The sequence below is a fragment of the Haliotis cracherodii genome, unplaced genomic scaffold, assembly GCF_022045235.1.
Source record: "Haliotis cracherodii isolate W230 unplaced genomic scaffold, xgHalCrac1.p SCAF_8, whole genome shotgun sequence".
Taxonomy (NCBI): Eukaryota; Metazoa; Mollusca; class Gastropoda; order Lepetellida; family Haliotidae; genus Haliotis; species Haliotis cracherodii.
This window is the reverse complement of record NW_027266341.1, coordinates 31,681,961-31,702,680: the sequence shown is the minus strand read 5'-3', so window position 1 is coordinate 31,702,680 and position 20,720 is coordinate 31,681,961. Positions and strand designations below refer to the sequence as shown.

At 37.3% G+C, this 20,720-nt stretch overlaps 1 protein-coding gene across 1 annotated transcript; it reads left to right on the top strand.

Moving 5' to 3' along the window:
• Positions 1–188: 188 nt before the first annotated feature.
• On the top strand, positions 189–16,147 carry LOC139449669 (MIT domain-containing protein 1-like). The gene is made up of 6 exons (XM_071231155.1): positions 189–491; positions 2,158–2,259; positions 7,022–7,158; positions 11,831–11,917; positions 12,769–12,878; positions 14,297–16,147. Exons 1-6 carry the CDS (start codon positions 344–346, stop codon positions 14,463–14,465), a joined length of 753 nt encoding a protein of 250 aa, XP_071087256.1. The 5' UTR covers positions 189–343; the 3' UTR covers positions 14,466–16,147.
• Positions 16,148–20,720: the final 4,573 nt, after the last annotated feature.

Here is a 20,720-nt window from a genome sequence, read left to right as displayed (position 1 = left end):
TACTTCATAAAATTGTTTTTATGGTTTTGAATACAGATTATTAATCTTAAACATTTCTATCGGTGTTTTTTAAGTCGAGTTACGTTTTTGTATAATATATGTATGTATACTTTAGGCTCTCTTTTAATATTCATAGATTTGGCTTTACCTCGGTACTTGCGGAAGCCAATGACTTCCGGTGTGAACAGACGATTGAGTCGACGAGTTACATGATCAATGTGTTTTGACAGTCTTTTGAAACTAGCTGTCATATAAAACAAAGTACTTCAGAACATCAGTTCGATTTTTTCGTTCATGATGATTTCACAGTTTTAACAGTGCATTAGTTTTATGTCTTGAAAGCATGGGTGATGCGGCGAAGTTGGCAGGAGTGGAGGCTTCTGCAATAAGTCTTTTGAAAAGAGCTGTAGAGCTTGATTCGTCCAGGAGGTTTGACGAGGCAGTTACGTGCTACCAGGAGGGACTACAGCTGTTATTAGAAGTGCTTAAAGGTAATAGTTTTAGCCTCTTGCTAGTACATTCTCACAGTGACTAAATCTTGCCGAATGAGCACCAAAACAGTTACACTCAGTTACACTCAGGATGCGTGGAAGATCGTTTGTCAGCTTGCAGCTAGGCTATGTTACCGAGACAATCTTACTAGCCAACACTTTACCATGCGACCATGGCCACATGTCAAATAATTAGTGCTTGTTTACCTAGTCATCAGCACCCGATAGTTTGCCTTGATATGCAGGCGTAATAGCCATGATTTCCTGCAAAACTTCATAATATTTTTATGGGTTTACCCAATATTACATTATGTATCCTTGTGTTTTGTGTTTTCGAGCCCCTTACAAGTATTTCTCGATGTGTTTATCGATGTGTCTAAAACAATCCCAATACACTAAAATTAGGTCTTACCTTTGAGAACATTTATTTCTGTCCATACTTGGATTGTTAAATGACCATGTTTCGTTAATTTTTTAGAGATAAGTAGATCAGATGTCATCTGTAACTGTCACATGATTCTGTGCCCCTCCATAAAAGTGAAGTTATGAATAGATGCACAACATGACCAGTCACATGACATTACAGACAGGAAATTTACAAACAGCAGCCGATGCATTTTCAATGCATACGATTGTTCTGATCCGAAAATATCATCACATCAAATTTGACTAAGATGTGCATTAGTGAAAAAGTAAGTTTGGGGGTAAATTTTCATTATTTATCATACTTCTTGAATATCTTACCTCATGTAGCTTAATTCATATCATAACTTTTGCAACAAATAGCATTGCTGTCTTCACTGGACATGGAAGCATTCATGTAGCTTAATTCATATCATAACTTTTGCAACAAATAGCATTGCTGTCTTCACTGGACATGGAAGCATTCATGTAGCTTAATTCATAACATTACTTTTGCAACAAATAGCATTGCTGTCTTCACTGGACATGGAAGCATTCATGTAGCTTAATTCATAACATAACTTTTGCAACAAATAGCATTGCTGTCTTCACTGGACATGGAAGCATTCATGTAGCTTAATTCATAACATAACTTTTGCAACAAATAGCATTGCTGTCTTCACTGGACTTTGAAGCATCTACCTTCATTATGTCATTTAATCGCTTTGTTACATATTGTTTACAGGATCGAAAAGAGGTGAGGCTAAAAAACGCCCATCCTGTCCATGAAGAAGAAAATCTTACACACCGCAAACTGTATTTGAGGTAATAAGCACCAGGGGCGCTCTCAAAATTAGAATTAGGGGGCTCTTATTAGAATATTATTTTGGTGAAAGAGTTGAAAGATCATAAATTTCGTGGTTTATGCTTACAGCCTGAATTGATGAAAAAGGAAAGTCTGTGCATATTATATACATGACAGATATATTTTTCCAGAATGTTTGCCCGTAATTAAGGGTGCATGTAACACATGAGTGCATACTATACACAAATAGATAAGTCTTGTGGACATAGATCAAGCAGAAGGGTGCTAATTAGGATTGTTCACTAGCCAAAATATTAGCAAATATCGCCGTAGGCGCTTATTAGAGCAGGGCACTTATTACCTCAAATACGGTACATATTGGATCGTGAGCAAGGTATCATGATACATATGGGATTGCACAGTTTTGTATCATCCCAGCCCTAATGTATTGGTTTACAGGTACTCAGGATGACACAAAGAAGAAGAAATATCGTGAGAAGATATCGGAGTACATGGCTCGGGCAGAAGAACTGAAGAAGCATGTCAAAGATGAAAAAGAGGGTAGGACAGTAATCTTGTCTCAAGCAACAAGTGATCTTTCAGCAGTTTTTCTTCAGCCTAAACTTTACCATTATGTGTAGTATTCCTTCTCATAATGCGCATGTCATTTACAATTCCAGTCTGTGGTCAACTGATAAATAATGTCATTACCACTAATACCAGGGGTAACTGTTCATTTCTTGTTTTTTTTAGAACCATTGATATGTATACTACATCCTACTCCAGTCTTCTCCCCAATGTCAAAAGTCCCACGAAGAAATATTTGTAATTCGACGACATGCTTGATGACTCTTCATGCTGTTGATGAATACATATTTAATTTTTGATAGAACTTTCTGTTCTTGATCTTAGAAAATCAATATTTTCTAGACCAGTCCAGAGGATTGGTGTAAACCTTACTTCGGTAGTCCTCAGAGTTTGTACCTAGTCCTTCTTGAACTTGACAGAGAATTTCACTATGTTTACATTTCTGTCTTGTTCAAGCAGGACCAGCTACAATCTCTGTCAGTTTAATTCAGTTCCATTTTGTAGAAAAATTAAAATAATGGAGAACTGGTTCAGAATTAACATGATTATGGCCCTCAAAAGCTTCTACTCAATGAAGACTACCATCATCATGATCATTGGATTCTTGCTGGTCCTCAGAACAATTAAGTAGTTTCTGGCTAGATAATGAACATGAATTTCAAAGGCTGTTACACTGTGTTCTAAAAGTGCAAAGTACAAAGATTGAACTATCATTCTGGGTATTTAATATATATTCAGCTTTCCAGTTCTTCGGTCAGGTGACATGAGAATAGTATAAATCTTAATATCAGTGTTTGAAATCGTTTTAAAATCCAGCAAGATAGTCCGTCAGGTGACCCATAAATGTTTTCTGCCCATCTTCAAAGTTACCTGTCCGCATTCAGACATTATAAATATTGAACAGTCGTGAAAAATAAGATACAAATCACATCTTTATGGACATGATGGTGTTGAAATAATGCCAAACACTTACTTGAGAATCTTAAGAGCGTTTATTATATAACTGAATACTTAAGTAGTCTTAAACATGTTAAAATTACCTGCAATGCAGGAGGAGAAAAATTTCAAGGAGCCAGACAGAAAAGTTACCAGCCACGGGCATTAGAGCAGTCAGTTATTTTGGACACTGTTTAGCATGCTTAAGTGATGTAACATGCTTAATAAGACATCAATTAAATTTTGTCTAGTAATATTCTATGTGTACCTCATCTGTATGGTGTAATTGTTTGTCTCGATGGTGTTTTCTCTAAGCATGTTCAGTTGTTGAAAATATGAAGATATATTTCAGAGCCATTGGATGACGGTAAGGCTTTGTAGGACCATCTGTGGGTCATTGGAGTTGTCACAATTGTTACCATGGTAACAAACTGATAACTATGGGACAGTTTGTGCACAACATGGCTTTTCTTTAGTCTGCAAGATTTTATGTTCATGCTGTCACAATCTCATTGAAGTCAGATATTTTACTCAGATACGATACCTCTCTGCATGAATATTATCATGATTAGAGCTAAAACAAACCCTTAAGTTGAATCTTCTAATCTTCTAATTAATGTTAACAGTAATAATCCTGATATCCTGTGTTTGGAACTTTCACCAGGATCACAGTTGACAGAAATCCCATTATCACATTCCATGGTTACAAAGAAAGAACCATTATATTTGAAAATTGGAGTTTCTGGATTGGCTCCATTTTAATTTGATCAATACTTGTCATCCTTCTTGACTTTGATTTCTGTTGGCCTTCTCAAGCTGAAAACACTTCAATGTATCATCTAGACTCTCCCAGGTACAGATATTTGGCAGTAAGAATGTAAAGTCTTGTTTGCGGTTGTTTATTATTTCCCAGCTTTTACATGTTTTAAGTCTGTGAAGATTCGGGTTAGAATTGGTCTTCAGCAACCCATGCTTGTGGTAAGAGGCGACTAATGGGAGCTGGTGGTAAGGCTTGAGTTGATGGCTCTGTTGATGCATGTTGACTGCTGTCATATAGCACTGATATAGCTGGAACCATGCTGAGGGTGCCATTAAACAACGAACAAACCAGTTTGGGGGTAAACATTTCCCCCAAATCTCATTACCACGTTTATTTGCCAATGAAATTTCACATCATGTTGCATAGATTTCTATGCACAGAATACAGTACTCTACATTTAATTATGGTGAAGTCCTAGACATGCTTGATGTTTGATTTATTTGAAGAATATTATTTATCTGGTTTGCTACAATCTCATTAAAATCAGATCTCAGTTCTTGCTATCGCTAAACAAAGATCTGAAGATATCCCAATAGGGGTCACGTCAGAACGACCTTTCGCGAACTTTGAGCGACCACCTGAAATGACTTACAAGAAGTCGACATCAGCCAATTAGAAAGCAGCTTTCTCGAGCTTTACGGCACTCGTTTCAACCTGGTGACTTCCATATCAGACTACGCTTGAAAAATATGTTGACATAGTTCTCGATTAAAATTTTGAACACTGAACAAACAAACATTCTGGAATGGCTAATATGATGGTTGAGATGGTATGGAAATACTTCCCACATACTGTGTAACGCCTCTTTTGTTCAAATGTTTCTCCCGTGGAAGCGAGGGTAGGCGATAGTCGTACGGGCCGTAGCTCGTTCGGAATAACCTGTGTTTACGTTTTCAAGGTTGCATGATTAGAAAACACATTCCAACTGTCACTTTCATGATCTGGTAAGTGACGATCTGATTGGTCGGATGAAAGGTTGTTCTGAAGTGACCCGTAATGGGCTCTCCTCAGATCTTTGTTTTGCGATAGCGAGAACTAGGATCTGATTTTAATGAGATTGGGTTTGCTAGTGCTTCCAAACAAAAGAGCTTGTGTCATGTTGTGAATAGTTAATTCCTTCTAGATTTACAATTGCCAGACCAATTATATTACACGTTTTACCATTGATTATTTAGGTCAATATGCATGATAAGAAAATTGATAAAACAAATCATGTAATTGGGTTCGAGTTGGTGTGAAAAACATAAAAATATAGAGAAACAAGTGGTCTCATTTTTTGTGGAAAATTTGAGCTGACGACTCATCAACGTTTTCCTATTTTGTCTTGTGTTACCGTGACTACTGATGGTGCTGATGAAGAACAGTGCCAGAAATAGGTGTGCAATGATGATTCTGTTTCACACAATCTTTTGTTGGGTACATCTTTACCAGTGGTTATCGGGGAAATGTTCGGGAGGGAACATGGTGAGTGGGTATTTCTGTATCATGTGTATGGAAGTGGCTGTCTATGTCTTCATGACCCATGAAGATCCAGGTTACAATTGGTTACAATTCAGCAACCCATGCTTGTCGTAAGAGGCGACTATGCTTCTTGTAAGAGGCAACTAACAGGATCAGGAGGTCAGGCTCACAGACTTGGTTGATGCATGTCATTATATTCCAATTGTGTAGATCGATGCTCATGATGTCAATCCCTGGATTGTCTGGTCCAGACTTGTTGATTTACAGACCGTCGTCATTTAACTGGATTATTGCTAAGTGCGGCGTTAAGCAACAAACAAACGAACTCTGTCTTCATAATGTTCATTGCTGAGATTTTTCATGATTTGGACTTTCATGATTAACCCAGTACTTGCTTATCCATGATGAGGAATCATTGAATGGCACAATCTCTTCCACATACAGTTTTTTGTACCACGATAGCTTCAGAACTCCAGAAAAGCTGTGTATTTGCATAATATACGCAAAATAAATCCCCACAACCCAATTTATCTGGAGTCGCTTGCATACAAAGTTCTTTTGGATAAAACAATAGTATAAGCATGATAACAACACTCTTCAAAATTAACTCATGTAGCCCTTTCAACTTGTGTACCTGTTTTTCTTTAAAGATTTTGTTTATGGCAGGCACCACAAAATACATACTCTACTGTTTAATGCATAAAAAGGACATTTGTCTCCCTTATTATTTATCAGACATGTATTGCTGTTGTGAGCTTATGTGACATCTGACACATTTGTGGCAGCACATGGTGCACCGGTGGCCCAATCGTCTAAGGCACCTTGATTCACATCGCAGAGTTGCGTCCCTTGGGCATGCCAGAAACCAATGATTGTGGGTTTGAATCCCGGTTCGCCCGATTATGTCTCTAGGTTAGTCAGCACCATACCCATGCTCGTGGGTTTCACCGAAGTGGTAAACATCTACATCACTTCGGTCTTTCCTCCCACATTAAGCTGACACGCCGTGATATAACTGGAATACTGAAAGTTACGTGAAAGAGCATTTTATGCAGAATTTTGTTTCAAATGTCTCCTCAATTGTATAAAAATTGAATAACTGTAACTTTCCTGATCTGGCAAGCGATGCTCTGGGCGGTGGGATGAAAAGTCTTTCTTACATGACCCGTAATGGGATGTCCTCAGATCTGTGTTCAGCGGTTGCAAGATCTAAGATTTGATGTTAATGAGATTGAAAATTATCAGTACCCAATGTAAAGATAACATGTGAATAAATACTCAATTGTTCAAAACATTATCTGTAGCCCTGGAGCTCACCATATGTTTGCATTGGACGCTGATTATAGTGATTATATATTTTTATAGGAGTATACGTAATCTGTCAGGCTGGTGGGTATTGCAACACGCAGCCTTTAACTTGTGGGTGTTCCTAAACTTGTTTTGAGTAGTATCTTTCTTTGTTTGGGGTTATTACATGTATTCTTCGACTTTGACACAACTTTCGTTTGTGAATTTCAGCTGGAAAATATCATGAGCAAATCCACATTGAGGCAAATGCTACAGGTCACACTTACGAGAACTTGTTCTCTCGCTTTATCGACAAGTCTGTGTCGGAAATAGAAGTGGAAGACCCCTACATCCGATCCCCTCACCAGGTAATATCAACACCTCAATCTTACATGGAAAGAAGTCAAGGAAGTCACCAGTCAATCATGATTGTTTGGGAATCATTTAATCATAATCACTGTGGGGAAGAAGAGGGATGATTGACAAAGGCCTGATTATGACTATCAATCTTCCGTTTGTTTCATTACTTAGAATGATAGTGTCATAAATATTATCAATGATTCTAATAAACAACAATATATGAATTTGTTTGTTTGTTGTTTAACTCTGCCCTTCGCAATATTCCATCTATGTGATGGTGGTCTCTAAGTCATCGAGTCTGGACCAGACAATCTGGTTGACATCATGAGCATTGATCCATACAATTGAGTAATTAATTCAGTCAAGTCATGGAGCTTCACCACTATTACCTTACTCTATTTAGTTGTCTCTTATGACAAGCAAAGGTTGCTGATGACAATGTATTTGAAATAAAAGCGACTGAATCCTTCCCATGAGCATGAGCATGTGTTGAATCACTATCAAATACTGACAACTAGGGTTAGGACGGGTTACTCGGGTCGGGTGGGTCCTGAGTAGGACCCAGGTACCCATAGGACTACCCGGACCCGTGGTTAGTCACGTGATATATTGTTTAATGACAAAAACATATCTTAAACTCTATGGTTACACTATAAGTCACTAATGTTCCCATTTCTTTCTGACAATGCACCCATTCCTTCTGACTTTTATGTTTGAATAAAGATAAAACTTCATGCAGTAAACTTTACACGCGTATCTAAATACATTTTGCCAGGGCTATGGTCAGCTTTTCCAAATCGGACAGTTTGTATCTATCTCTAAATATCTACAGCGGGTACCCAGGTAGGGTCGGATAATAGGGTGGTGGGTACCCGGGTGGTAAATTTGGACCCGTCCCAGCCCTACTGACAACATCTTTCACCTATAATGTGCTTAGCCAAAATATTAATCTTAAAATGTCTGAATCTTAAGAAGACTAGCACTGGTACAACTTATCTGTCTCCAATACCCTAGAGAATAAATTAAGAAAATAACCCAACTCAACATGCTCAAGTCTAGAAATTAAGTATTGTTCTGGGCTCCGTTTGGAGTATATTTTGTATTATGAAGATATATATATATATTTGTAGATAAGATAACTTTATTTCTGGAACTAAAGGTTAGTTTGTGGTATATCATATGTAATCAGATAAATCACTATGCCAAACCTGAAAAAAGTTGTCTTTTAACCATGTTAACCGTTGACTTAAAGGGGCACTGATCTAACGCAATTCCCCGGGACTGGTTGTTGCCTTTGTTATTGTTTTTTCCCAGTGAGTACCCGGATGTAGAGCAGAAATCTAGACTAGCTCGCGACCTCTGTTTCGCAATTCGTAAGCGCATTAGTCACTTATATAGATACCGGTAGTAATAAGAGCGTATGGTCACATTGATCAACAAAATGAAATACAGTTTTCGAGATAATAAGGAAATGTAGGTATCTTTGAGGGTAGCATCGGTAATGGTGACGAAGTTTTGATAAGTCACTTGCTTGGTAATGTTGCGATTTCGTTTACACTATTTTTTCTTGCAACACAAAGTAAATATTTCACCTGAGCATTGCTTTTTTTATAGTGTGTATATTTTTTTACTGTCAAAATGTGTAACATATTTATTAAACGTCTAAATATTCAGTTATTTGGCAAATTGACTGAAAAACATTTCCATCTGTATTATTATGATAACGAATTCCAAACATTTTGATGTTTAATGTCATCACCAAGAGACTGAAAATGTGACGTTGAAAAGTACATTTCTATGTTGTTTGGCTTCTAATCCTACATAATAATCTGTTGTGATGTTTGTAGGCCCTTTTGATCGTCTTAATCAATCTGGACAGATTTTTTAGTCAAATTGACTGAAATATTTACACATTTTGTAAATTGCCTGAGAGAATCACATTTTACAAATTGACGGTAATCTATACACGCTTACAAAGGGAATGACCTGTGAAAACAACGTCTATCGCACATTGAAGAATTTCCCAACCAAGACGTAGAGAAACAAGAACGAATCGGTTCAAATGAAGGAAAACAAAATGCAAATACCATAATTACAACTTACCAAATTTATGTTGTATAAATAGGCAGCTTCCTTATTCGAGGAATGTATCCGTGAATATCCACACAAAGGAATAATATCCCACTCGTCTGCAACTATACAAAATAACTTATTCGATGTCACGTGTCTCTGTAACTATCAAATATTCTAAAAGATATATATCGTTTCGGGATATATTATAACCAGTGTTCGTTTCTCAACTGATCACTTGGATTGTTTCAAGTGTTTCACATAGGTGTCAAGTCTCAAGGGTCGGCTGAGAAAGGCCACGTGACAACTATTTTCATTACGTCCACGGTTCCTGAAAAATCCATTGAGTTTGATAACAATGAGCAACCAATCAACGTATTATCAGTTAACCCTTTGAACAAAGTATGTTGATTTACATCGGCACTTCACGCCATGGTATGAGTGTATTCCCTTTGTTTTAGTAAACCTAGACATGTAAACACTCACTTTTGACATATCCACTGTGCAAGATAACAGTGATTAATCAACGTATTTTCTGTTAATCCTTTGATGACTAGGAACGTTCCGTTGATTTACAAAACAAAAAGTAAATCAACTGATCATTCATCTCTTGCTGGGCTGCCACATGCATATTACATAAGGCACATTTCACCTCACTTCAAACCTGGATTTAGATTGAATAATTACCCCAGACACAATAAATGCCAAAAGAGAACCTTTGTCAGGTAATCTAAGTGGTGCTACCACTAATTGTACCTGTAATAAATTCATTAACTGAGCATCAAGTGAATGACGACAAATACACAAGTGTAGGGTTATACGAGAAAACGTGGATGACAACAAGGGAGTAGTAATCGTATTACGCAATCCGAAATCTGAAAATGCTTTCACTGCATGGATACTTTTTTTAGTATTAAACTAAAACCATCTGGGGTATTTCCAAATGACGACTTCCGATGAGCTCCGCCGTTCTTTTTGTCTGTTTGTTTAGGCTGAAATAATTAATTAACATGCGCCCTTTGTCGAATCTTTATAGATCACAGTTAACCAATCAGTGTGTAAAACAAATATTGCCTCCAGCCTCTAAGTATATTTAGCTGTCCTTGCAGACGGTAGCCCAGTCTCTGGTCACGCTCAGTTGCGTTGCGTATCATCCGGGTACTCACGGGGGAAAAAACAATAACAAAGGCAACAACCAGTCCGGGGAATGGCGTTAGATCAGTGCCCCTTTAACATATGTAAAAATACTGTTTTGTTACCACATGTTTGATAGAACCAGACATCACCAAATCCTAATCTAAAAATAACAGTTATAAGTTTCGTTACCCAATTTACATGGCCTTGTTCCCCGTACAAGTGCAACATATTGTAACATTTTGGGGGTAAACGGGATTCCTGCATATTGAAAAGAGACAGCCAATATTTGACACATTTAAAAACATCAAGCAACTGAATAGAGTATCTACCACACTCGCCTAACACCCCATTATTTGAAGTTGATAACTTTACATTTAAAAGACGCTCACAGGCATACAATTGAACTTTTTCTAGTGGTTCTATATCACTGAACCCCAAAATTATTGGTGTTATCTTTGCAAGTGAGGCGAGTATGGTTTCAAGGAATGTATACTACTTAAAAGGACCATGAACACCTTTCTTGTCTGAATTGCAATATTATTTAAAGCTTTCGACCACAGTAATCTATTGCTAAAATACCAGACAAGATAACTGTATCCAGTAACTACTTCAACCGCATTTCCATCATAATACCACTTTTCATAACGCTATAAACCTCCCCCATTTTTAAAAACAACTATTTTTTGTTTTTGATAAATTCACTGGCATTTCCCATTTAGCAGTTTACAACAGTAATCATGCAAGATATTTAACTTCATTTGTAAGTTGTTGACAGTATTGCCAAACAAAACAAGGTCATCCGCAAATGGAAGTAGATATGAAAATATGAATAAATTCCGGATATAACTGAACATCAAAACAACAATTTTGTTCCATTTCTGTAACCAATTCATTTATAAAAAATTGAAACAAAAAAGGACTAAGCATACACCCTTACCTCACACCCATGAAGCAATCAAATGTACCAGATACTCTGTTGTTTGAACGAACACAAGCTTTTACATTACTGTAAATGGTTTGAAACCATGTTTTTCCAATAGCTTCCATAGAAGATGATGCTGAATGGAATTGAATGCTTTAGAGAAATCAATAAATGCTACATAAAACCTCTTTTTACGTGAAAGATAACGCTGAATGACAGAATTTAAAACAAAACAGTTATCAATAGTTGAATAACCTTTTCGAAACCCCGACTGACATTCAGATATTTTGTCAAGTGTTGCAGCCCAGTACACCAAGAGGCGACTAACGGAATCAGGTGGTGAGGATCGCTGACTTGCTTGATGCATGTCATCATATCCCAATAGCGTTGAATAATGCTCATGATGTCAATCACTAGATTGTCTGGTCCAGACTTGATTATTTACCACTGTCATATAACTGGAATATTGCTGAGTGCGGTGTTAAAAAAAAGAAGAAAAGTAACACACATCATAAGGAGGATTGTCAGAGGCTGACTGTTTGTCTGTACAGGTGTACAACTTCCTGCGGTTCTGTGAGCTGGTTGTGAAACGTGGCCCCAATGTGAAGAAGATGAAGCTCATCACTGGAGCTGATAATGTGAGTTAATCAGAGTACCAGTAGAAACTCAATAACCTTGGGACACTGGTGGCCCAGTCGTTTAAGGTGCCACAAGGGTGAATGGTTGTTTCAGAAACCTATGATTGTGTGTTCGAATCCCAGTTTGCCCCAATTAGGCTAAACAAAATAATAGTCTTGGTTATCAGACACCGCCTGCATCTTCATTAAGTACATGGCACGTTTCATTTATATTTCCATATTTTTTTTCAATTTCAAGAAATCCTCAAATATTCTGTGTCTCGAACACATGACTCAAGCTACAATATAGCATGCAGTTACTTCCCTTTACATGCGCATTGCTGCATGCGCATCTTGTATGATGGTCATGGCGGCAATAAGTGGTTGTGTGCTTGTTTTGCCATTTGTAAAGTTAGTCAATGAAAACAAGAAATTTACATAAATCATCACTAGACATTATGATTACAATTTCAGTGGTATTTGGGTGCTGTATGCTGAACAGTGTTTCATATGCAGAGATTAAGATCACATGTGTATTTGTCTCGGGAATGGCAATCAGCTCTCGACACATTTTCTATGCATGCTATGGGTGATTTAGTTCAAGCAATATCGGTACTTAATGTCTGCAGTACATTTCCTTCCACATTAAGCTGTCGTAGTGTGATCATTGAAATATTTGTTGCTTGCAGTGTTTTGCTAAACGTCCCTCACTGATCATGCTGAGAGGTCGACCTTTACTATGTTCACCAATATAGTGACAGAAAGCTGTGAAGCAAAAGATAAATATTTGTTTTCTTTTACCTTGTTTTTCAATGTGACAACTAGCAATATGATGTCAGCAATAATCGGAAGCTTTTGTTTCCTTGTTGCAGGAGGGCCAGGGGCAGCAGCAGCGACTACACCAGGTAGGGCAGAGTCTACACCAACATGGCATACAGCTGGAGGTAGACTTCTCAACAACTCTACATGACAGGGAGATCAGGTATGACTTTGACCAACACTAACTTTGACCTTGACCAACACTAACATTGACCTTGACCAACACTAGCTTTGACCTTGACTAATTGTTTAGACTTAGTCAGGAATAATCTGGAATTTTCATGGATCCTTGACCCATACTGTAACTTTCCCCTTGACTGATAGTTTAACCTTTACAGTCATGCCCCGCTTATACAGACTTCAGATATCCAGAAACCTCAGTTCCCGGACGATTTTCATTCAAAACGAAATAATTACTATATAAATTTACCCGTATATACGGAAATTCATTTTCCGGAACCGGATGGTCATTTTCATACACAAAACACTGAAATGCACACAAAATTGTCTCACTTACCCGGACAATACACTTCCGCTGGTGGTAATCCTTATGCTGGTGGTAATCCTTTGATTCGTGAGAAGTCAATTAACCAAGTGACACTGAGTTACGATTGAGACAAGCTTGTTTATTGTACATGTAATTCCATTTGATAAATATGGCATCTGTGGAGGTCAGAGGTCAAAGTTGTGACTTCAAACTGTGAGTATGGCCTGTCAACCACCAAAAACGTAGCGACACGCAGTTACAGCAAGCGAAAAAAGGGAAATTTGTCTGTTTAAGGAAAAACACCCGTCAGCAAGTTTGGAAACCATCAGTAAGCATTATGGCACTGAATTTGGACATACCATAGGAAAATCGACAATTGTTGACATTATAAAAGACAAACAGAAGTGGCTAAATCTCCCGGAAAGTTCAAATGACTTATCACGATCCCGTGAAGCAAAACACCAGAAGCTGGAAGATGCATTATATCTTTGGTTGTTTGACATGACAAGTTGTAATGTGCCCGTTAATGATGAAATGCTGATAGAGAAAGCTCGCGATTTTGGTGGCAAAATGGACATTTCTGAGAAATATTATCAGAACACAGGCGATCTGGACAATTTGGAATTATTGTTTAAAATTCAAACCTCAAAATGTGGTTAAGTTCAAACTTCCATGACAGATTTTTTGAAACGTGTATGTCTTGAATAAAGATTGAGTGGATGTGTCTGTTTGCTCTGTCATCTGTCATGAGTTGCATAGTTGAAGGGAAGTAACTCTTCCTGTAAGAAGCTGGTTTCAGTTATACGGAAATTCGTTTATACGGACGATTTGTGAAATGACGCAAGTGTCCGTATAAATGAGGCACGACTGTACTATTTTCACTCAGAGGATAATGTGAAATTTTCATTGATCATTTGTCATTATACCAATTCATAAACAAAATTTTAAAAAGATGTACAATTCCTTGCTTTTTTTTATTGTTTGTTTTTGGTTGATGTGAAACTGAAAGGAATTCCAATATTACCATGATCACAACTTTAATCCATTGTACATGGCCTACCAACCTCATTAGCGACAACCTCTTGTGGTTTCAGATTCAACAACGGCTGGGTGATCAAGATTGGACGAGGGCTAGACATGTATAAGGCCACAGAGAACAAATTCTCTATAGGATTCTGTGACTTTGAACTGAGACACTGCCATGAAACAACTGTTGATATTTTCCATAGGAAGCATGTGAAATCTGAGCCTTCTGAAAGCTGACATGTGAGAGATCTGACCCTCTGACCCTGTTATGTGCAGTATCAAGGTCGTTGCGTATGTGATACTCAGAATTACAGCTTCCACAATTCAGTGGTGGCGTGATTAAATGGCTGTTTTCTGCATATTTGTACACCATGAGTGTTGTGCGATGAATGACATGATATCTTTTTTTCTTGTAAAAGTTTCAATTACAAACTTTTTATCTCATATTCTAGAAAAGGTTACAAATTTCAAGCTTTTAGCAACCAGTATTTTAAATTGATGTCAGTGCTTATATCTGTTAGCTGCCATGATCTCCTGGTAGCGGTTTCTCCACAACATCAACATCATGATCATACCGGTGCAGCACATGGCTTTAGCAGACATTAATGCTGTGATAGAAATGAAACACCAATTGACACAGCTATATCTTTTTCAAAAAGAACAAAATAGATTTTACCATTATTTAGGGTAGAGCCTGGTAATTTATCATGGGGGGGGAGGGGTCATGAAATAATGTAGACCAATCTCGATCCTCTCGAATAGATTGCTCAAATAAATGACCCAGTCTCTTATACCATGGTATAAAGCTCTCCATTTTGAGCCCGTCGAGATCAGATTTTAGGGTTTGATTCCCCATGAGTAAGTTGTGTGAAGCCCATTTCTGGTGTTCCCAACCATGAAATTGGTGATCTATTGCTAATAAAAAGTGACATAAAACATTGCTCATTCACTCTCTTTAACAAAGTTTCCAATGCAGGGAGTGTGGGTTTGTTGATGGTTGTAGTTGATATTCCATTATGTTTAGCTTTGTTTTAAGTTGACACTCATGTACTGGTATGCAGGACAGATGTCTTTGTATATAAAGTGGAGTTTGATTGTACTAGTACTGTAGTCTATCACACTTTTTGATGTAGGAATTAAATATTTTATGATTATTGTGACAGATGCTTGTTGCTGTGCAACACTGTTGAAGCGATTCCCTGTTTTATCACTTTCCATCCTTGTTGACAGATGAATGTATAGAGGTGCAATGTACAGAGGTGGGATACGTAGCTGAATACGCCAGAAAACACGAAGGCCACGAACTGTAATACTAATGTATTTCAGATGAGTGGAAAATGGCAACAGGCTGTTCCTGCTTGTTAAACTATTCGGAGTCATGAAATGTAACATGGAAGCCAACATGGTCCAACATAGCTGATTTGTAGGACTTGTGAAGCTCTTCAAAGCTTCCATTTATTATATTTAGATTGGGTTATACTTTCTTTAGGCCACACTTTTTAAATTTTATGTCTCACAGATTTATTACAGCTTTTCCATAGAAAGTCGGTTGAAATAAAAATAAAATAAACAGCTAGCGCAATTATTTATTTATGTGAAGTCATTCTGCTGTGGAGTCACTGCAGCTAGCTTCTTGAATCACTGATACTGATGTAGACATGGAATTTATGATAACATTTTATATTGTGTAAGCATGGTAAGAGGGCCTATAGTACTGTCTGGAATCGTAATTAAAATAAATCTTTTCATGTTAAATTTATTTCTTTTCCCGCTGCTTTTCAGTAGGGGCGGTGTGCCCATGAAATGAAAAATATAAATTGTGTGGTCTTAAGTTTGTAACAAATAAATATATTGTCATGAATCACTATAATGGTCCGTATGTATTGTGTATCATTTCAGAAGGCAAAGTATTGAGGTGCGTTGAGAGTTTTAGTGTTTCACCCATTTGAATAAATGATATTTATGATGACAAGCTGTTTTCTTGTTTTCTTGTTTTCTCTCACCAAAACTGTTTTAACTCGGCTGAATGTAGCGTTTACATGTAGCAGGGCATGAAGTCATCTCTTACCTCATCATGTTGCCGATGGGGTTAACGTCTTTGGTCATGTGGATAAGGCATCCAACCCCGAATCAGAAGATTTTTTTTTAATCCCAATATTGGACCCAGAAATGCTATTGCTCATATCTTGTCGCCCAACATAGACCTGAGCGTGTTCATATCACCTTTGAGCAAAATATTTCTCGGTACCACAATATGCAGGCCAGGATGTGCCTTCTGTCAACACAGGAGTAAGCGTCACAGACACCATCTCAGAGACAGTATACTGACTCCGAGCAGTTCAGTCCTTGTTTTATCCCCAATATGCTGAGTGCCAGGCTGGGTAATATTATGCACCATATTTTAACGTCCTTTGTTATGACACGGCCAAGGATCAAACCACCAACCTTCCGCTCTCTGGGCAGATGTTTCTATCCAACAACTATAGACCACAGAGGCCGTCTAATAAACCACAATTCTGGGTTCTGGATTCTACACCGTCATAGGTTATTACAACACAGATATATAATAAAAAGATTAACAGTTTATTACAAAAGGTAAAGTTGTATTTAACTATAAACATTAAAAATTAGTAAAATGACATGTTTCTTGTTTACAATTATCACATGTCTTAATACATTAAACAAAACCATTGTCATCAGTTTGTCTGCATATATGTGTTAGTATAAAAAATGTTTGTGTTGCCATTGTGAGACTGCTTTAGACCATCTCCCCGAGGCAAGAGAGTTAACTGACTTTAAAAGTCCAGTCTCCACCCTTGCCGAACTAGGCTAGAATTACTGGGCCACCAGTGGCTATTGCCAATTATGCTCCTTCTAAGCCTCTCCTATGGACCAATCAGATTCTACCTCTCGTATCACTTCCGTTTGCTTCACACAAAATGGTGGCGCCCAGTCAGGATGATCTGATCCATAATAAAGATCTATATTATGATAAAACGGGCCCTACATCACAAAATGCATCAAATCACGTCAGCACCTTGATTAAAAACATGAAAAGATTTGGAAAATATCTGCTGACAACGAGTTGGCGGTGCACATGTTTTGCAAATCCTGCAATCGATCGAAATCTGCACGACAGTTTACGAAACCGGATTTCGATTTCGGTGTTCGATTTTGATTGGACTATGCAAAGACTTGTTAGTCCAGCCAAAATGTATCTCCATAATACCAGCCTAGTTCAGCAAGGGTGGAAACTGGACTTTTATTGTCAGTTAACGCTCTTGCCTCGGTAAGATGGCTTTTGACAGATAATAGCCACTTCTGCCACTGAGTGAGTGAGTGGATTTGGTTTGAACACTACTTCCATCATGTCACCTTGATGTGGGAGGACTGAATATGTGAACTCTGCCTTACAATTTCGATTGTTCATACGCCACAATGGTCTACATGTCTCCTTGAATTTGACCCATTCAAAATCTCCTGTGGAAGCAAGTTTTGGATAATAAATGAGAATTCTTTCACACTGAAGGCTGTGATTTTGATTCATTTGAAGTTACATTGTGAAAAATCCACAATTCACATTACCTCCTTTGATATTCTATCAAAATCATCCATTTCCATAAAAGGCAATTGCAACACAGAATTACAAGGTGTAAGTATAATATTAATATACATATGAACATTATTGCATGACATTAATACATGTATAAATGACATAAAATGCATTATCAATACTTCATGTGTCTGAGCAGTACAGGAAGTACAGTAAGCACTCTGAACCTTCACCTTGAACCTTCACCTTGAACCTTCACCTTGACCCAAAATATTTCTTTAATATTATGCCTACCAAGAAACTAACACTCTGTAACCGGGAATGCACATATTTAAGCCCAGGGCTAAATAATAGGTTATATCACAGTTTATCTGATACTATAACATAGAAAACTAAGCCCTGAGATTAAATATGGAAAATATGCAAATACACACACATGTACAACAAAGTCTCATCCAATTTTATGAACTAAGTCTTCTTAAATTCTGAGGTACAATAAAACACTAATGCTACCCTTAAACACAAAAACATCATGAAATTCAATTGAGGAGTGTGTATCATAAATAAGCCTTAAAAATGCATTCCTGGTACCCATGGACACAAATAAAATTAATATTATTTTCAATAATTCTCTCAGAGAGATATAAGTGCTATATGCTATATGTATTGCACATACTTTATGTGTTGTACTTGATAGTCTATACGTATTGCACATGCAGGCTTACCACCATATTGTCTATACACAATAAGGGCTGGACTTAGTAACTGTTGCACCTTAAGAAGGCATCTGTAAGGTGCTACTGTCATTTTCAGTAAAAAAGTGTTGGTGTGTCACGTATATATACACCACTTTCCCTTGTTGACAGGTGTATCAGTCAATACACATCGAGAAAACCATGGCAACAAGACTGAAAGTGTGGTATAAGAGCCAATTAAACAGACCACAGTGATAATAAGTTTGCAACAAAGCTCCTATCAGTGATACTTTGTTACCTTGATCTCATTTGGGTGGGTTAGGAAGTTGTCATGCAATGCCAGGGAGCTTGTATTGTAGGATGACCTCTTGTTCAAGTAACCACACACCCAAATTAAAGATTATGTATTATCCAAAGTAGAAATCTCACAATGCAGTGAACATTCACCGTGAACACCAATATTATTGCACTTGTACAACAAAATCATGTTGATCAATTATGACAAATGGCAAAGATTTGTTGATGTGAAATTATACAAAACAAATCGGAGTAATGTGGTAAATTTGGCTTCCACAACAGTGAAAAATAACAGCCAAAATGCAAGGGAGGTAACTCTAATACCTCAAGCACCTTACTTCTACAGTTCAATCTAAATCCAAATGCTACGACGGCACCTAACTCTATATAACTCCTGACATGTTTTTTTTAGGGCAAACTATTCACAGAAGCATCATAAATTTTGAAAAAAATGAATGTTATATTGGGACTGTTTAAAACTAAACTAACAACAGGGGAAAAATGTTGAATTAATGTTGAATCAATGTTGAAACAATGTTGTGCTTCAACGTTGTAATGACCTTGATTTATGGTTGGATTTGAAAGTTGATGATGTCGATGATGTTGAAATGTGGACATTGAATCAACATCAGATATCAATGTTGAAACAAATGTTTTATTTCAACATGTTTAAAAATATCGAAAGTTAATGTTGAATCAATGTTGAAAACAATGTAACATTTCAACATATCTTCAAATATCAAATGATGAAACAATGTTGCTACAACGTTTTTCAACATTAACCTGTGATCAACCAAATTTTAACCTTGAAACAATGTCATGTGCCTGCTGGAAATATCCTCACTTGCAAACAATTACTCATCAACTTCTGTCACCTCAATCCCCTGTTTTCTACCATACTGCACGTGATTTAATGCCATGTGTAGCCTACATGTACAGGTAAGAGAGTCTGTGTGTGATTGAGGTTTGTGTGAATATTTTTACTTGGAAGTCTAGTGTCATGTATTTCATCTCACAATATTGATTCCGAGGAGCCTCCGGCTTTCATGGGCAGAAGTTCCTATCTGTAACAGGATTCCATAGATAAAACAGTAATTACAACAAAAAACAATAAACAATAGAAATAAACAGCCAAACATACTTGCACAATTTTGGGCAAGATCAGTTTCGTCATTACCAAAGCTTTAAACAAAACAGCGAAACCTTGTAAGTCTGGGGTCTGTTTAAAAAAAAACCCTGCATTTCAGACATTTATTGTTGGCAATGTCTCTATATACATGTACTACTCAAAAGAAGTTAAGGAACACCCAATTATTTCAAGCAACGATAGGTTAACTATGGTAATATGAGTGAGTGAGTGAGTTGGGCATAACGCCGCTTTTAACAGTATTAAAAGTTACATCATGGCATGTCAGCTTAATGTGGGAGGAAAGCCCAAGGTGATGCAGGTCTAAGACGTTTACCAGTTCGGTGAAACCCAAGAGATTGCGTATTGTGCTGACAAACCTAGAAACATATTTGGGGCGAATAGGATTCGAACCCACAATCATAGGTTTCTGGCGTGCCCAAGGAACGCAACTCTGCACAGCGAATCATGGCGCCTTAGACGACTGGGCCACCCGTGCCCCCTATGGTAATATGAAAGAATTTTGTGTTCTTTTACTTCTTTTGAATAGTGTTTATCGAAAGGTACATAACCACTTTGCAATGATTCGTTAAGAGAAAATTCATTATTTTATATGCTATCACTGTGAACCATCTCAATAATATAGTTACACTGTGTATAATCTTTGCCTTTGGTATGACATATCCCTCTGATGTGGGAAAATAGCGACATTCATGAACCTCATGAGTGCAGTCAAGATTGTTTTTTTTCAACCAGTGACATTGTAAAAACCAAATAAAATTCCATTAACCCACCAAACACAATTAATAGCCTCACATAAC

Bases quoted from the DNA above. Each gene is read 5' to 3' on its own strand.
- LOC139449669 (XM_071231155.1), top strand. From the start codon at position 344: ATGGGTGATGCGGCGAAGTTGGCAGGAGTGGAGGCTTCTGCAATAAGT. The intron at 7,159-11,830 runs GTAATATCAACA...TTGTCTGTACAG, and splicing joins ACATCCGATCCCCTCACCAG to GTGTACAACTTCCTGCGGTT. The intron at 12,879-14,296 runs GTATGACTTTGA...TTGTGGTTTCAG, and splicing joins CTACATGACAGGGAGATCAG to ATTCAACAACGGCTGGGTGA.